This window comes from Tiliqua scincoides, chromosome 4 (assembly GCF_035046505.1).
Source record: "Tiliqua scincoides isolate rTilSci1 chromosome 4, rTilSci1.hap2, whole genome shotgun sequence".
NCBI lineage: Eukaryota > Metazoa > Chordata > Lepidosauria > Squamata > Scincidae > Tiliqua > Tiliqua scincoides.
Genome location: NC_089824.1, coordinates 171,934,999 through 171,953,053, shown reverse-complemented (window position 1 = coordinate 171,953,053; position 18,055 = coordinate 171,934,999). Strand labels below are relative to the sequence as shown.

The 18,055-nt window shown below is 39.5% G+C and overlaps 1 protein-coding gene across 1 annotated transcript in view; it reads left to right on the top strand.

The window, feature by feature from the left end:
- The window catches only part of NUDT3 (nudix hydrolase 3), a 33,237-nt gene extending 20,404 nt beyond the window's left edge, over window positions 1–12,833 (top strand). Inside the window, exons 2-5 of the mRNA XM_066622842.1 lie at window positions 1,371–1,481; window positions 7,392–7,436; window positions 7,819–7,903; window positions 11,331–12,833. Of these exons, the coding sequence (XP_066478939.1) occupies window positions 1,371–1,481; window positions 7,392–7,436; window positions 7,819–7,903; window positions 11,331–11,503 (414 nt within the window). The 3' untranslated portion in view covers window positions 11,504–12,833. The remainder of the gene's footprint in view (window positions 1–1,370; window positions 1,482–7,391; window positions 7,437–7,818; window positions 7,904–11,330) is intronic.
- Window positions 12,834–18,055: the final 5,222 nt, after the last annotated feature.

The following is an 18,055-nucleotide window of genomic DNA, read 5'->3' as shown; positions in this document are numbered from 1 at the left end:
AATCCTTGAGTTCCGATGCACAGAGCCTCCAGGCGTGACCAGAACCTCATTTTGGTCATGTCTAGAGCCTTCCTGAGGCTGTTGAATCTGCACTCAGGCTGTGTGTGACTTCTGCAGGCCTCAGAAAGGCTCCTGGATGTAGCCATAGAACATCTCTGGCCTTGTCCTGGAGCTCAGGTCCAGCCCTAGACTGCAGGTTTGGAACCCACAGTCTATTAAGACTGTGGATAATGAACCTGCAGGTAATGAGGCTGACCCTGTACTTGGTCTAGGGATGTCATGAAAAGAGAAAGTTTGGGACCTACTGGTTAGATCCTTTCTAAACCTCTGCAACTGCATTTTGTTCTAGTTGAAGTCTCTGAATCAGGGCCAGCTCATTTGCATCTGGTGGTGGCTTGAGGCCCAAGGAGTGGGTAGTGAACAGATGCCTGCACCTCTCTCTACTTTGCTGCAGCTGACAGAGCTGACCTCCTTACTGGCCCTTTTGTCCATGTAGCTCTTTAATTAAGGCAAGCAATGTAGGGTGTACTCCCTGTATTGCCTGCTTTGCATAAAGTGCCTGTGCAGAGAAAGGAGTGATATTGCTATGTTCTGATAGTCGGAGCACAGTAATCTGGCTCTTGCTTTCCTCCACCAGGTGCTTTAAAACAGTCTGGTGATGGAAATAGCAATATTGCTTTTTCTTCTGCATGGCCTCTTTAAATAAAGGAGGAAATGTCTTCTGGGCATAAATCAGCATGCTTCCCACTTGGATTCAAGAGTCCACACAGAAGAAGGAGCCAGGCAAAGGGGGAGGGGTGGCAAATCTGTATGTTGCCTCAGGCGAATCTCTGCTGCTTTGGCTGTCCCTTCTGTGCAGGGTTGTTGAGGGCAGCTCATGCTGTAGTAGTCCAAACAAGAAAGTAATATTGTATTGCTTGACTAGCTTAAAAGCTGCAACCTCCTTTCTAATTTGGCTGAGTTCCTGGAGTTTGCAAGTCCTCATACATACAGAAGTCTCTGTTCCCCCCCCCCCAAGTCTTAGATAGCTTACTCTTTGCTTGCTTTTTTTTTTCTTCAAGTGCCATGCCCACTGGTATTTAAAGTGGTAACCAGAACAGGCTTTCTGTTTCAGTTTCAAGTTCACTATGTGATAAATAGCTGTTATTGGAAAAGTTGATGGAAAGTCCCAAACTTCAATCAACCCATTTTACTTTTCAGTAAATTGTGTAAATAGGGAAGGCGTTGAGAATTGGTGGTATCCAAAAAGAGTTGATGTATTCATAGGAATTTAACAGCATTGGGGGAGATGATTACAAGCTTTCTTATATATAGCAAGAATTATTTCAAAATTTTGCAACCATATAATGAATTTATGTTCTCATTGGTAGGTTCTGTTAGTGAGCAGTAGTCGTCATCCAGATAGATGGATTGTCCCGGGAGGTGGTATGGAGCCTGAAGAGGAGCCCAGTGTGGCTGCTGTACGGGAAGTCTGTGAAGAGGTGAGTCTCCAAGATGTGCTTGGAGTTAAGCTGTTGGCACTGTTTTAACGCCTTCTCATTTTTCCTTTGTTTGCTTCATTCCACATATAGGAACAAATGCCTATCCAATTAATTGCATTATTTGTCAGACTCTTAGTTGAGATAGCAGCTTCAATATAATTTTATCCCTGGTCTTTGTATCTGTGACAGTGATTCTGACTTGAGCAGGGATTCCCAAATTCTGCAGCTGGAAACTTCCTTTTTAATCTACTGATAATAATATTGTGCTCCTCAGTCCATAAACTGTCTGATATTGCCAATTAGAGAATATTGTCAGTTCCCTAAGTCAAATTCAAACACTGGTCCAAACTAGAGATGACTGCAAAAATATACTCACCCCTGGTCACTGCTTTTCAGAAGTATAGCTTCTGGAGTAGGAGGATTTGAGAATGATTCAGGTGTGCTTTACCTTTTCCTTGCCCACTGCTTCTTTGCTTGCATCCTAAACCCAGTTTCTTTCAGCTAGAAGGTTCTGAACTATTCTTGCAACCCATTTACGAATCTGTTTCATTTTTAAAATACTCTTATAGGTGGGTACTGTACATGCTTTTATATGTAACATCTAGTTGGATTCTCATCACGCTTGGATATATCATTATGAAAACAATATTAAGGTTATTGTCTGGGTGGAATTAAGGAGTGTTTTTAATTAATGCAAATGTTAAGAGTACAAAATATATCTACATTGCATAAATTATGAAGAACAGATGCATGTTTAAATTGCCATTTTTTCTTTGAAAGATTAAGAGCAGTGATTGAGAGAAAGCTCATGCATTTTGCCAAGAGAAGGAGAGATTTGATATTTAGAAGTCTGTCCAAGCATTAAAAAATCATAAGGTACAGCTGCCTGTTGCCTAGAAAAGCACTTGTTACTTATGCTTGATCCAAGATAGTCAGCCCCATGGGTATGGCTGGAATTCCTTTTTTTGTGAGAAGACAGTAGTCCTGTTCAGAAATTAGTTCTCATGTGTTCCTTTATGTATGAGTGCTAATTTTTGAATAGGGCCAGTTTGTTTCATGAATAACAACTATGAGAACTCCTTACACTATGCAAACGAGGATTTAATGCAACTTATTCAATGTTGTATTTTTGCATTGGTCTCAGCAGGATCTCATTGCCAGACCTGCTTGTTGTTCCACATTTGAGATAAAGTAAATTATTTGTTGGATCCAAAAAATTATTTGAGACTATTGCAAAAACAGTTGCCAAGTGCAAGACGTACCATTACTTGTTAGCTGCAAGAAGTGGTCCCTCACCAAAGGCTGCTGAGAAAATTCCACAGGGAATTAGAGGGCAGGTCCTCTCCTAGATTACGAACTGGTTGAGGTCCAGGAAGCAGAGAGTGGGTGTCAGTGGGCAGTTTTTACAGTGGAGAGAGGTGAAAAGTGGAGTGTCCCAAGGATCTGTCCTGGGACCTGTACTTTTCAACCTGTTCATAAATGACCTGGAGACAGAGTTGAGCAGTGAGGTGGCCAAGTTTGCAGATGACACCAAACTTTTCCAAGTGGTGAAGACCAGAAGAGATTGTGAAGAGTTCCAGAAGGATCTCTCCAAACTGGGAGACTGGGCAGCAAAATGGCAGATGCATTTCAATGTAAGTAAGTGTAGAGTCATGCACATTGGGGCAAAGAATCAAAACTTTACATATAGGTTAATGGGTTCTGAGCTGTCTGAGACAGATCAGGAGAGAGATTAAATATTATAAACCGCTGGGGGGGGGTGCAGGCTGCCCTGGGTGACGTGCACCGGGGTGTGTGTGTGTGTGTGTGTGTGACATGCTAAAATAACGGTGGTTAGTAGTATACCCATCATATTATGCAGAATTTTGAGCAGAATTGGATGCAGAATTTTGAGCGGAATGCAATGCAAACAACCGGAGTGAAATATCGCCTTTCTGTCAGAAGTTATGGCCAAAAAACTGGAGAACAACAAATGCATGGATTCCTATGGAAAGTGAAAGTGAGCTGTATCGTGCATTTACTTGCGAGTAGGTGAACATGCCTCAGTCCATCGGAAAGGCAGGCTGAGAGGAATCCAACGACACCAGAATGGTCCTGATCCAATAAATGCAACCCCCAAAAACACCTGAGAAGGAAGTTGCTTTCTCCAAGCAGATGAATATATTGAGTCCTATGGAAAACGAAACTATGCCGCACGGTTGCATTTACTCGTGAGTAAGCAAACGTGCTTTGGCTGGTGTGGAAGATCAGGTGAAGGAGAGTGCAAGGCTACCAGAATGGTCCTAATCCTATGCACCTGCAGCTAAACAGGTGCTCCAGAAGGCAGCCCCCCCCCCCATTAAAAAGGATCAAAACAGAGCCTTCAGCTGATAAGGTGAACTTTTTTGAGACCTGCAAAGCCAGGTGGATCCTGACAGTGATCTGGTTTAAACAGAAGTTCTTAATTGAACTGGGCATTGGGTGGGACTGAAAACCTTACTGGTTTTGGAGGGGGGGGTGTTATTGCAGGCAGGCTACAGAGGAAATTCGCTTCGTGGAACAGGGCTGGCTTCTGCTTATTTAATTATTTGTTTTACTTTATTTATTCTTATTTTAATTTGCCTGATGATGTCACTTTCACCATGACATCACTTCTGGTGGGTCTTGGACAGATTGTCATTCTAAAAAGTGGGTCCCAGTGCTAAAAGTTTGAGAACTGCTGCAATAAAGTGTTAGTAAGTTGACACCTTGGGGGGGGGGTGACACCACTAGTGACCAAAATCACTAAAATTACAGTTTGGAGGAATAATACCATCATGTTATATATCAATCAATGCGTAATTTCATGCAGAATTTGTTGTATCTTTGTTCTATTCAAAGGTACAGCCAAAAAAGCAGTGGGGGCAGAGTGATGGCACATCACCTTGGGTGTTGCCCCGCCCACTGCATGGGGGTGACGCACTGGCATTCTGCACTGGATGACACGAACCCTAGTGACGCCACTGACTGTAAATCATCATCATCATCATCATCTTGGGGTGCTGGTGGACAGCTCGATGAAAGTGTCGACCCAATGTGCAGCAGCAGTGAAGAGGGCTAATTCCATGCTTGGGATCATTAGGAAATGCATTGAGATTAAGACAGCTAATATTGTAATGCCGTTGTACAAATTGATAGTAAGGCCACACCTGGAGTATTGTGTCCAGTTCTGGTTGCCACATCTCCAAAAGGATATAGTGGAGATGGAAAAGGTGCAGAAGAGAGCAACCAAAATGATTACTGGGCTGGGGCGCCTTCCCTATGAGGAAAGGCTACAATGTTTGGGCCTTTTCAGTCTAGAAAAGAGGCGCCTGAGGAGGGACATGATTGAGACATACAAAATCATGCAGGGGATGGACAGAGTGGATAGAGAGATGCTGTTTTTCCTCTCACATAACACCAGAACCAGGGGACATCCACAAAAGTTGAGTGTTGGGAGAGTTAGGACAGATAGAAGAAAATATTTCTTTACCCAGCGTGTAATTAGTTTGTGGAACTCTTTGCCACAGGATGTAGTGATGGCATCTTGCCTGGATGCCTTTAAGAGGGGATTAGACAAATATCTGGAGGAAAAGTTCATTACAGGTTACATAGTAGGTATGTGTAAGCTCTTGGTTTTAGAGGCAAGCTGCCTCTGATTGCCAGATGCAGGGAGGGCACCAGGACGCAGGTTGTGTCTGTTGTCTTGTGTGCTCCCTTGGGCATTTGGTGGGCCACTGAGATACAGGAAGCTGGACTAGATGGGCCCTTGGCCTGATCCATGTTGGCTTGGCCCACCAAGCCAAGAGCCCTTGGCTCTTCTTATGTTCTTAAGCTCTGAAAACACCACCTCTGATGTGTTCGCAACCAGTGTGAACAGCACCAGCTTTAGCAGAGTTTTTCCTTTATGCTCTTCAGTCTCCTGCACAAATCAAGACTCTGGCAAAAAGGCATGAGCAATTGAAATGCACATGTGGAGGACTCTGGCAGAGATGTACACATAAGAGGTTGAAGAGCCCTAATTTTGTAAATTGGTGGCCTTTCAAAATTGAGCCCTTGTTTAAAAAAATTGCTGACAAGTACTGTAAATGGTTAGCCATTTTCTGTGTTGAAATTGTATTTTTCTGTATTTGTATTCTCCTCTCGTGTTTATCTTCTGTAAGTGCCTCTCTACTATGTTAAACCCCATGGAAAAACCTGAAAAGGGAAGTAAGAAGGTAGCTATTGAAGGCACTTTAAAAGGAATATTGCTACAGAGGGGGAGAGTATCTGGACTTGCAATCCTTCTAACATTTTGTTTCTGAAAATGGTAGTTGAGCCAAATTAATTCTACCATGTATGCACTTACTGTTTGATATGTCAATCTGCATAGTATAATTCTCATGTCATTTAAAGTGTTGTTTTATTACCTGTGTAGTGATAGGTACCCAGTGTTCTTTCCTAGACAGTAAATAAATCTTTGTCTTTTAAAATATCTCTACAACATGCAACATGGCAGCACCTTTATTCCTATTAAGCAGGCATGCCCCGGTATCTGCGAGGGTTCTGATCCAGAACCCCCCTGTAGATACATGAATCCGTGGACACTGAGGACACTCCCCTCCCTGTGCCCTAGACCCTCTGGAGGCAAGGGGAGCTGGCCTCTGTGAGGCTCTGAATGGCCATTTAGGCAAAAAAAAGTCACTTCCAATTTCTCAGCAAAACCAGAAGTGACTTTTTCTGGTCTAAATGGCTCGTCTGAGTCCCGCAGATGCCGCAGGAAAACACAAATCCACATTTTGAAGTTTAATATATTTTCCAGAAATTAAAATAGATTACTTTTCCAGTTAGAAATAATACTGTAACTGCATCTGCTCAGACTAGATCACCTACCTAGTACACTTTTAAAGTGATTAAATGATTAAAGTGATTAAATTCAACAAAAATGAAAACTTGGAATGAGATTTTGGAATAAAAACACATAACACTGCTTTCTGCCTTTCTCATTTTTTTTTTTCAAATCACGAAATCTGTGGAAAAAAACCATTTTCAAATACCCCTATCCATAAGGATTTGTGGATTAGGGCACCTATACTTTCCTTTGAAGTGTGTTTGCGTGCCATTTTGGCACCAAAATAACTTTAGCTAGCATGTGTTATCAGAACTTGTTAATAGTAAATTAAACAGTTTTCAGTGTTACAACTAGAGGTCAACAGTTTCAGATTTGTTTTATTTTCTGGAGGATCCATGCTTGAGCTCTGATTTGTAAAGTCAGACCTATTTTAAAATTTGAGTTGTGGCAGTTAAAGTGGTTAAAGTATGTATTTGTGAGACTAACATGAAGTAATTCCAGCTCTTCTATTCCTTCTGTTACACAATTTGACACCGGCACTGCTTTCTTCTTGTTCATTAACCTGGAAGTCAATTTTATTTATGAACTTGACAAGCTGGATGTGGTGATGATGTGTGATTGGATCCTTGAATATTTGAAAAACAAACAAAATAAACTTAAAAAGCATGGGTGTGTGTGTGATAACTGACTTGGAGCACTGGTATGGGAAGGGAGGAGAAGAGGTTTTAACCCTTTTTATGCACTGTTTCCCTGATAGAATTGCTTCCTCCCCCCACCCCAGGCCAAGCAACTTGAGGGCAATTTTACAGCACAATGCTGTTCGTGTCTACTTAGAAGAAAGTTCCATTGTTCTCAGTGATGCTTACTCCCAGGAGAGTGTGCAGTGTTAGTCTTCAAAGAGGAAAGAGTTAAGTGCTTCCATAGGGTAAAGCAGTGCCACTCCCCAGGTGCTTTTAAGCTTGAAAAAATAGTTGCTAATTTCCCATGGCATGTGTAGTTTGTCCCAAACTGCAACAAGAAAATAAGTTGAGCTGTTATCATCGAAACATTAAATTCCATTTTTTGTCTTTGAATTTTCATAGGCTGGAGTGAAAGGGACATTAGGAAGATTAGTAGGAATTTTTGAGGTAAGCATCAAAATAATTGTCACATTGACAGAACATTTTTCTTACTGTACAGTCAATTATGTTCTTTATATATGGTTAAAAATTTTAATGCTTTCAGTAAAACTAGTTAGATCACTGATCAAATTATTCCTGATTTGTAATGCCTCTTACCCTTGGAGAAGCTAGAAAGTTGTAACATTTTCTAACTAAGGATTATACAATTTGATTGGAAATGTTTACATATGTAGTCCTGTTCAATTTTCTGATTTTGGTGGGGCATTGATGTAGGTGAGACAGTTTTGAGAATATACTGTACCTATTCTTATCTTATTCAAGAATAATCTTTAGCCATTTTTGTGGTTTGTGTCTACTTTAAAACTCTAATATTTCTGCCTCTTTTAAGAACCAGGACCGGAAACACAGAACATATGTTTACGTACTTATTGTCACAGAAGTGTTGGAAGACTGGGAGGACTCTGTGAATATTGGTAAGAATTTTGCACACATCCGTTTACATGAACTGCTTGCTTGAGAGTAGCAGCTGAATCTTTTTTAAGATTTAGTTACTTTTGGAAATTAAACAAAAAACCTGGACTTATGAGTAGAGGTGCTTGTTTCCAGTGAGTAAGATAGAATTACAGCCTTTGCTGAACACAGTAGGCTTACTTCTGAGTAAAATTAATCACCGTTTTCAAACACTTCTATTTATGAAATCATAATGTGCTATCTTCTGTTGGGTAGGGAAGGGCAAGCCTTCAGTCTAGCAAATTTTGTATAACTTGGGAACTATTGTCAGACTCCTGAGAACCCCCACTTTCTTGAAACAAAAACTAACAAAAAGCATTCTAGCTTTTATGATTGTGAAGAGAATTTGAAGTGTGAAAATACTGGTATATAACAAGAATACAGAAGAGAGTTATTTTCATTTTGGAGGGTAAGATTTCAGAACTTGTGAATGTGCTTACCTACATGACACCTTCCATATTTTTTATACAATGATGTAAAGATAATTCTATATGAAAGTTAACTGATCAACTGTAGCCTTCTAAAGAAGGAGTCACCAGACTTTCAGGTTTCAGAATCACGTCACTCAGTTTTGCTCTTATGGTGGGTCAATCATAGAAAAATACATACATTTTATACATAATTCTAACAACTGGAGAAAAAATAGTTGCAAAATAGTTGCAATTTTTGCAACTGTAAGGCCGCTTGCTGTCTCTTCCCAGAACAACCTGCCCCAGCAGTCACTTTCTTCTAGCAGAGGGAAGAAGGTGTGTGGTTGTGGAGGGAGGGGAGAAATTGATAGAGGCACATGAAATTCTAATGCCTCTGAGCTCAGTGGGCTGATCATAATGCTTTGGTAGGGTGAAAGTGACTTGTGGGCCAAAATTTGGAGACTGAAAACATTGCATATGCCTGTGGTGGCCCTGAGTGGAGCACAGGAAATGGTCCTGTACTAGGTCATACTAGTTTGTACCAGTACATGTACTAGGTGTTCTTATCTCAGTACTGTTTACATCAGGGGTGCCCAAACCCCAGCCCTGGGGCTACATGTGGCCCTCAAGGCCTCTCAATGCGGCCCTCAGAAAGCCCCCAGTCTCCAGTGAGCCTCTGGCCCTCCAGAGATTAGTTGGAGCCCACACTGGCCTGACGCAACTGCTCACAGCATGAGGGCAACTGTTTGACCTCTCACATGAGTTGTTAGATGAGGGCTCCCTCCACTTCTTGCTGTTTCACATCTGTGATGCAGTAGCGGCAGCAAAGGAAAGGCCAGCCTTGCTTTGTGCAAGGCCTTTTATAGGCCTTGAGCTATTGCAAGACCGTCATTCATTAATATAAGTTCATCTTTAATATATTCATTTATGTAAACTTATGTAAATTTATTCAAATTTTAAATGTAAATTAATTCCTTTTCCCCCCGGCCCCTGACACAGTGTCAGAGAACTGATGTGGCCCTCCTGCCAAAGACTTTGGACACCCCTGGTTTACATTGACAGCTGCTCTCCAGTATTTCAGATGGGGTCTTTCCAAGCCAAGATTTTGCAATTGTACTGAATTCATATCTGGATCTCTTGGTCCCCTCCAGTGCACACATTTTGCAGCACCTGTATCCTTATTGCCAGTATATAAACTTCTCACCACCCTTTTGACTCCTTTAGCATTGTTTGTACAAACACATTACCTATTCCCAAGTTTCTTTCCAAGAGTCCTTTCCCAAGCATGAGGTTGTGCCATAAGACACTTTTTTCTAAGGCCTATCTGCCTCCATTGTCTTCTCCATATCTTGCATCTATCAATCTTTTACAGTATTCTCCCCAGCCCAATTGGAGACACATAAGAAAGTAATGGGTAGCTCATTGTTCATTGCTCATGTTATAGGCTTTGGTATTGTTCCCCTTCTTGCCCAGAAACAGGGTTAGGACTGAGTAACCAAGGCAAGTATGTGTATGTGGCACCCATGTGGTAAGCAAGCATGTTATACAAAACTATACACATTATACAAGACTGCATTTACTGCTTATGTGGTGGGCAAGAGTCTTCGGGCACAATCTTAACCAGGTCTACTCAGAAGTAAGTCCTATTTTGTTCAGTGGAGCTTACTCTCAGGAAAGTGTCGTTAGTATTGCAGCCTTATTATTTTGGTGGCTTTTGGAGCATGCATGAATGTTTAAATTCTTTAATTCTATAACAGTGGTTCTCAAATTTTTTAGCACAGGGAGCCACATTTTAAAATGACAATATGTTGGAGCCAACTGGAAGTGATGTTGTTAACTTGGAAGTGATATCGGGGCCAGAAGTGATATCATCAAGCAAGAAAAATTTTAATACCCCCCATACAAAAAAATCAAATTAAATTAATTAAAACTTTACAATAAGTATAAGTTTAAAAATGTATTTAAGGAAGAACCCTCCTAACCCTCCCCAATAGTTGCTGGTTTGTTTAAAAAAAATTTCCCAAACATCCCAAAGGCTGCAGTTTAATATACCGAGGAGTAAGCCCCATTGACCATCATAGTTAAAAGCCTATACATAGTAGCCTGTTAAAAATACAGATCTAACATTTTCCCAAATGCAGTCACATACCATGGTAGCATGAAGTCTAATATATTAAAAATAAAATGCACATTGAAATGAATGGGGACCCATTGGGTCCTGACCCACAGTTAGAGAAAGGCTGTTCTATAACATCCGTGTATATTTTAAAGAAAATGTACTAATTATATCTTTTTATAATAGTAACAAACTTTCATGTAATTCCTAAAGTCCCAAGTGCTTTTTCTCCCCACCCCACACTTCCTCATAAATCATATTTGATTTTTATGTCTGAACAGTTTCTTCATTTTCATAGAAAGTTGCACATGTCACACATACTATAAAATGCAGTGCTCCCTTCTCATCAAACTTCCACTCTCAGCTGCAGTTTACTAGAAAGAGATGCATGCATCTCACTGAAAATTTTACAGGCATTACAATGAGAGTTTTTCCTGTAGCTGTCCCTCTCCCACTGACTTTCTGTAAGGTGACCGATCATGTTACAGTTATCCACCTGCTTCTTTTCAGAAAGGAATCTTTTGTATCTCATTACTCTCTCATAGACATAACATATGATCTTTGATATTTGAACACCAGTACTTGAAATAATTTGTTGTACAGTACCAAGGATTTGCTGCTTTAATGGTATATCCATATTGTGAAAAGTTTAATCATTATTTTTTGGTATTTTGAAGAGGTGAACCTTCAGTCAATGAAATACCTTGTGGCATCTCTCACAGAATTGCAGGCCAGTGTTATTGCTGAGGTCCTCTTAATAAAGGCATATAATTTGTCTGTGGAACTTCTCTATGGAAAGAATTGTAAAGTCTTCAATTTCTTTACTATATTACTAACTGTTTCCCCTTCTCTGTTTACCTGCAGGAAGGAAAAGGGAATGGTTTAAGATAGATGATGCCATAAACGTTCTGCAGTATCACAAACCTGTGCAGGCCTCATACTTTGAAACCTTGAGGCAAGGCTATTTGGCAAACAACGGCACTCCTGTTGTGACCACATCATTCTCAAAAGAGAGTGCACTGTCTGACATCAGATGACTGAGGATGTCCCTATAAGAGAAACAGATTTTGAAAAGTAGACTGAAACTTGGATTTCCCTTCCTCTTCCCCTCTTCTCGCCTCTTTCACATGCTTCTTCTGTCAAACAAGACATGTGCAGCAACCTTTGGCAGAGCAAATGTTTGAGTGTTGCATTCTAGTGCAAAGTGGGGGTTTCTTGCTTTTTCTTGGATATGTATTTTGTAAAACACATCTTGTGCATGAAGTACCCCTTCCCTGTTAACAAAATTTTGACAACCTGAAGAGCAAGGCTGCTAGCTTCATCTCTGCCTTGACTTCTGAAATGTTCCTGTGTGTGTTGTCCCAGCCATAGCCAGACCTCTTATCTTTTCAGTTAAAGAAGGCTACAATTGTGAGATTGGTTCAAGTCTTAGATTTTGTACAGTAAGGTGCTGTTGAGATCTGTGTGGTGGTCACTTTCTCAGCGCATGTGTGTATACTTTTTTTAGATGGCAGAAATCTAATACTTTGATTTTGCAATTTTTTTAAAAACATGGGCTACTTCTATAAAGGAGGGCTTCATAATCTTGTTTGCCTTGTTTTTTAAAGAAACTTTTTGTGACAGTGCTAGTGGCTGGGCCAGTTTGACTACCTGCACCCCGCTCCTTGACCCTAATTTAGTACAGTGACATGTAGAAGAGAAGGCCAAGTTACAATCACTTGCAGGACATCCCTGGTGCTCTTTTCATTCTACAGGTTCAGCCAGTATGTCATCTTTTAACAACGCAAAGAATTGGTCACCATTCACTCAAAAGCATATGGCCTCAGAAACTAAATGAATTCCAGCCTCGATAAATAGGGATTCAAAATGAGTTTAAAAACTAATGAACTGGAGCATCAAGCACCAATGCTTTCTGCTGGTCTGGAAGTGATTCCCTTCCTGCTGCATATTGCTGATGTCTCTTCTTGTCCACATGCCTTACACCATACTGAACTGAATATTGTAATTTTGTGCTAAAGCATTGGATTGTATTTTTGAGTGCCACTGCATGGTGGGATAGTTACATTGCGTCCCTGAAAAGAAATCCCAGGGAAAATTTTCAGGTGTTCAATCTCCTTTGTCTATAGCATTTCAGCACTTATAAATGTGTCACCAAGCATACTCAAAATTGTAAAATTTATCCCTCAGCCGCAAAGGTACAACTGGCTTCTGAGCAGAAATGCTGGTGTGGAGAACTGTGTCATTTTAATAGGTTAGTTAACCTGACGCATTGGTACATGTCACATTTTTTGTTTCTATTGATGTATGTTTCATGCTGTCTTGATTTGCCAACAGTGTTGTCTAGTTGGGAGACTTTGGAAAGGGTTGTGGGAGGGGGGTGGGTCTGGAGAAGGTTTGGGGAGGGGCATTAGTTAATCCCTGGCTTGGGACAGGACCTAGTTGCTATATTTGGTGACTTCTTCTTTGTCAGAGTATGGCCAAGATGTGAAATTAAATCTGCAGTACTCTCATTTAACTGATCATTCTCTCTTCTCATTAAATACTAGCAGCTTTAAAAAATGGCCATGCAGCCTGAACTAATATAAATTGGTATACTTTCTGCTTAGAAAGGACCTGTGAAATCTCAAATGGTTTTATTTCCTTCCTTGAATTCCCTGCTTTCCGTGAATGGGATAGCATTCCAAACAATAGGATCACAATGACAAAAGTGAATCCAGTGATCACTAATGCCAAAAAATCAACAGAGGAAAGACTAAGAGACATTTATTCAAGAAGTGGCTTAAACTTGAACATCTAGAATAAATTTGAAATTATGCGATGCCACTTTATTGCCCTTCATTTAAAAAGTCAAATAATAAAAATATTAACTCAAAAGGGCTTGACTAGTGTCTTGAAGTATGATTGATTCAATATGGTTTATCTGAACAAAGCTATATAGGGTACTTTCCAATATAGCATACTGTTGCCTTCAGCTAAACAGGGGTGGGGGGAGTTGTATCTCACTGAATAGATTAGGACATAAAAGATTGTTTGAAAGAGAACTGAGACTCCTGAAAGGGTGACTGCAGTTTTAATATCTATAGCATGCACACTTTTTTAAACTCTAAAATGTTTTTATAGGGCTGTTTAAACTGACAATTTAGGATAGAATATTGTTAATGACTTGGTAATAGCTTTTTTTTGTTTGGGTCAGGAAAAATAAATTGTGCCAAGAAAGTAGTTTAATGTTGGATGAATTGATTCTGTTTATGCAACTGCATTGGATGGCCGATATTTGCTTTCTTAACTGGAAATAGAAGGTGCTGCTTCTGGAGTGCAAACAATCTGGATTCTTCAACTGTGTATTTTAACCCAGTCCTTGTTCCTGTTTACAAAAACTCATCTTTTCATCTGCTTTTAATGCACTAGAGAGTGATTCCACAGCTTTCCCAGTATCTCAGGGTATTCTGTAATAAATGAGTCATGGAACTACTCAAATTAACTCCGTCAATTCACCTTTTCAGAGCATGTCTAATACACTGGAACTTCCTGCATTGGTAGACCATGCATCTGACATAGTATAAATAAGGTGTTTTGATTTAAGTACAATCCAGTGCTAAGGAGGTAGAGTGATCCTCACTTTAGAGTTAAGATGTCTTAAACCAACTAATTTAGACTATGGTGAACTTTACCATAAAATGCAGCCTTTTTATTTGTCTGAACATGTAAATACTCTTGAATTTACACATTGTAATCAAGGACTGCTGGCAAAGGAGAAAAAAATGTTTGACAACCAATTCTTTCCCTAGAGTATGCATTAGATTTAAATTGTGCCTGGGCATCCAATGTCCAGAAGGCTACATATGACCTCCCCCAAATCTCTTGTGAATCTCATGAGCCCAGGGAGCCCCAGCTTTAATTTTTATCAGTACATTTCTAGTTGCAGAGAAGAGGTTGACTATTTGATTTCAAGAATTTCTTGAACTTCCGCCCTTCTTGTTGGACAGATGCTGGAACAGCATGAGCAGTGTTGCATCTTTGCTGGTATATATTTACAAATTTTTTATGAGGACCTATTTGCTATCAGTGAATACTGTATTGCTGTTCCTCATTTAGATGAGGTTTAGGTGGGTGTTTGGCATTGTTTCTCCTATATTTTAGCTCAGAACAAGGTTGACAGTACTGTTAAAACAATTCTTGGCACTGAGTCTGCACATAACTGCTGGATAATCTAAGTGAATTTGACGCACAGTAGTGTTATGAATGAGAGGCACAGTCTCTTACCTTTTTAACAGTATGGAGAGAAATAGATTTTCATTGGGAGGACAAAGTCAACTTCAGGCTCCCTGCAGTAATATCTGCCATCCTGTTTGCATACAATGCAATAGTGATTTTTCTAATGACATCCCTTCTGTGTTTGTGTTGTATATTAGAAAGTTTGTGTGGTATAAATAGAATATGCTGGAGTATTTTGATGTAGCTTTTTTGGATTAAATCTTAAATTAACTCCCATTAGATCTGAAAATGGAAAAATCATATTTGTATTAAGAATTTAGACAATTTACCTTCATTATTATAGAGGCAGCGTAGCTCTTACCATCCAAAAACGTTCTATTGGTTAGCCTTATTCATGTAATCTTTCTCTGTTTCTAGTCTCCCCCCTTCCCCCAAAGCCCTCATTTTGTTTACTAGTTTAAAAACTTGCCAATAAGAAAATTGAGTGCCATATCCGACTAGTACTTGTAACTGAAAATGTTTAGACCATTTTTAAAAAGATAATTGGTTAGACTTAATTCAAATTCCAGCTATCTGATTCTGTAGTCAGATTCTTAAAACTTAAGTGGAACATGGAAATTGGGAGTATACGCTAGAGAAAATTCCAGGAGCATTTCTATGGTGACTTTGGATTTGCTGTTCCTTATGCAAAAATGTGGCTTTTCCTGAAGGGGGATAATGTCTGTTTCAGTCAAAGATTGTGCATAGTTAACAATTTGCCTGGTGTTGTTTATCTGTCAGCATAGCTGTCCCCTGGGTATTAGGCACTGGGTATTATGCTGGGGAATGGAGAAAGATGGTAGTATTATGGGTCTGCTTTACACTGGAGGGGTATGTATGTATGCTCTAATCCATGTAATAAAGAAGCTGCTTTGAGTACAATTTGCCATCTCTTATGACATCAGATCTTATTAGAACCATTATGCTGCTTTTTCAATATGATTATTTGCTCAATATGAATGCTAAATTCTTGCTGTAGTGTTGTCCTCCAAAACCAGACATCAGAGAAGTTAAAAAAAGAAATGCAAGCTTTGCTTCTTAAGATGCCACTCTAATTTTGACAACCATAGAAACATGAGTAATCTGCAGGGTGTTATCCCTGTGCTATGGTAAAATTGTAGATACTCTTGTAAATGATTGACACTTGGGACTCCAGCTATGATTTACTACTCCCTGTATTAGAGCAGGATGAACCATACTTTGACAGTTAGTTATTACTTGTACATTTCCTTTTCTAACAGTTTTAGTTTGGCTGCTAAACTGATTCCTTGAAACTAGCATGCATTTTAATGGCCTTTGTACACTATAGAAAGATTATGAAGCAGAGTCTTCATATAAAGATTGTGAAGCAGAATCTAAAGGAAATCTAACTGCCAGATGTCATGGAAGATAAAATGTAACTGTCATTGGCATGCGCTATGTAGATCATTCATTACATTTTCCTCTCCTGTTTCCAATATGGATTTTTCTTCAGTTTGTTTTTAGAAGTTTCATACAAAATAGTGTGTATAAATATTGAGAAATGCATGTTGCATTGTTGCGAACTTCACAGCACAGCACAGGAAAGGAATTTTTAGACCCGTTTTTAGTTAGTAATCCAATAAACTGGGCTAGATATGCAGCAAAACAAAACCAAATTCTGCCCTCCATAAAGATGCTTTGAATGTAGGGCCATGGTATACATGAGAAATGAATAAGTTTACATGGCAAGAAAGTAATTATTCTTCAAAATTTCTGTCACTTGAGAATTTGCACTGGCAGTATTCATTCACAGACATTTTATCAGCGTTTTGAGTAACTTCTTGCCTGTGATGTGATTTCCTCTCCACCTTCTGTGTAGTGCTTTAGTACATGGTTACTCTGTGTGGATTCTAAGAAGTGCAGTGGGGGAATCACACCTCTTCAGTTCCATTCTGCTCTGATTTAGATTCAAAAGCATATCAAAAGGGAAATTTTTTGGTCTGTATAAAACTTTGTTTTATTTTAGAATTTGTAAATTCCAGGTATTTGATCATAGTTCTTAGATGGAATTGTCTTTCTACCTACCATCAGTGTAGTTGCTTAGGGGATGTATGTATAGGAAGAAAACTTTAAAACGTTAGGGTGTTCTGTCTGGGCAGAGATGAGACACCAAGGGTTCTTAATAATAATGTTAACTTAGATACATTACTTTTCAGGGAAGCCCTGATGTTATGATTGATCTTGGTAGCAAGCTTTCCTGTCTCATGATGGGAACTGACTGTCAAAGAAAAACAAAACATAATGAGGATCTACAACATTCGGCCTAAACTCTTGGTTTTCTCTACTAGATGTGTATATTTCTCAGAGATTGCCTTTAAATCTAAAATACAGCATACATAATGGGGGGGGGTGTCCGTTGTGTTTAAAAATATGATGGTCCAGAATAAAACTACTGATCATTGGTGGGACTTCCTGCTGTTCACCAGCATCCCATTTTCAGTAACATGGTCTTTAATTTGTTTAATAAATGGAATTTAGATGCAGCATTCAACAATCTGAGTGATAATTGCTTTGGTCATTGAAATTGGTCATTTCATTTCATTTTGGTCAATGAAATTGGTCATCTCATGTTTCTCATAAATATGGGAACAATAGTAATTGTGAGCTGATGTGATGTAGTGGCTAAACTGAGCTGGAATTCATCACTTTTCCAGACTGCATTTTGCCTGTTACATAGGCAAACTCACTAGATGGCCTTAGGCAAGTTACATCCCATCCCCTCTGCCTCAGTTCCTCATTGCAATGTGGGAATAATACTTGTCTTGCATGGTTGTTTGAAGGGCTACTCCAAAATATGTGAAGTGCTAGGCACACTCCATGTGCTGTACAAATGTGAAGTATGTCTCCTGATCATTATTGATATATGGCAACACTTGGCTTGAAATGGCAGGATAAGTTATCCCTAAACAACTTAGGCACAGGAAAATTCTCCCTGGGGCTTCCTGAAGTATACCAAACAATTTTTTTGAAAATTTTGCAAGCAGTAAAAGGAAGCCAAGGTTGTAGAAGGAACTTATTAACAGTGAGACATCTGATTAACCTACTCTAAATTTAGACTGCCTTGATAAATTACAGAGGCTAGAAAAACAAGATTCCCAAGTATGACAGGATTTGTGCTTCATTTTAACTGCAACAAAAGCAAGCCTAATTGCTTGATCTTTTAATATTCCTGTTAAAGATATTAGCAAAGCAGCAGCTTGGTTTTTAGCTTGTTCACATACAAAGTAGACTGTGAATCTGTGTAGGAAAAGGATTACAAAACTACAGTACTTAACAATGTACTGAGCATTTGAAGAAGTACAGAATGCTTACAT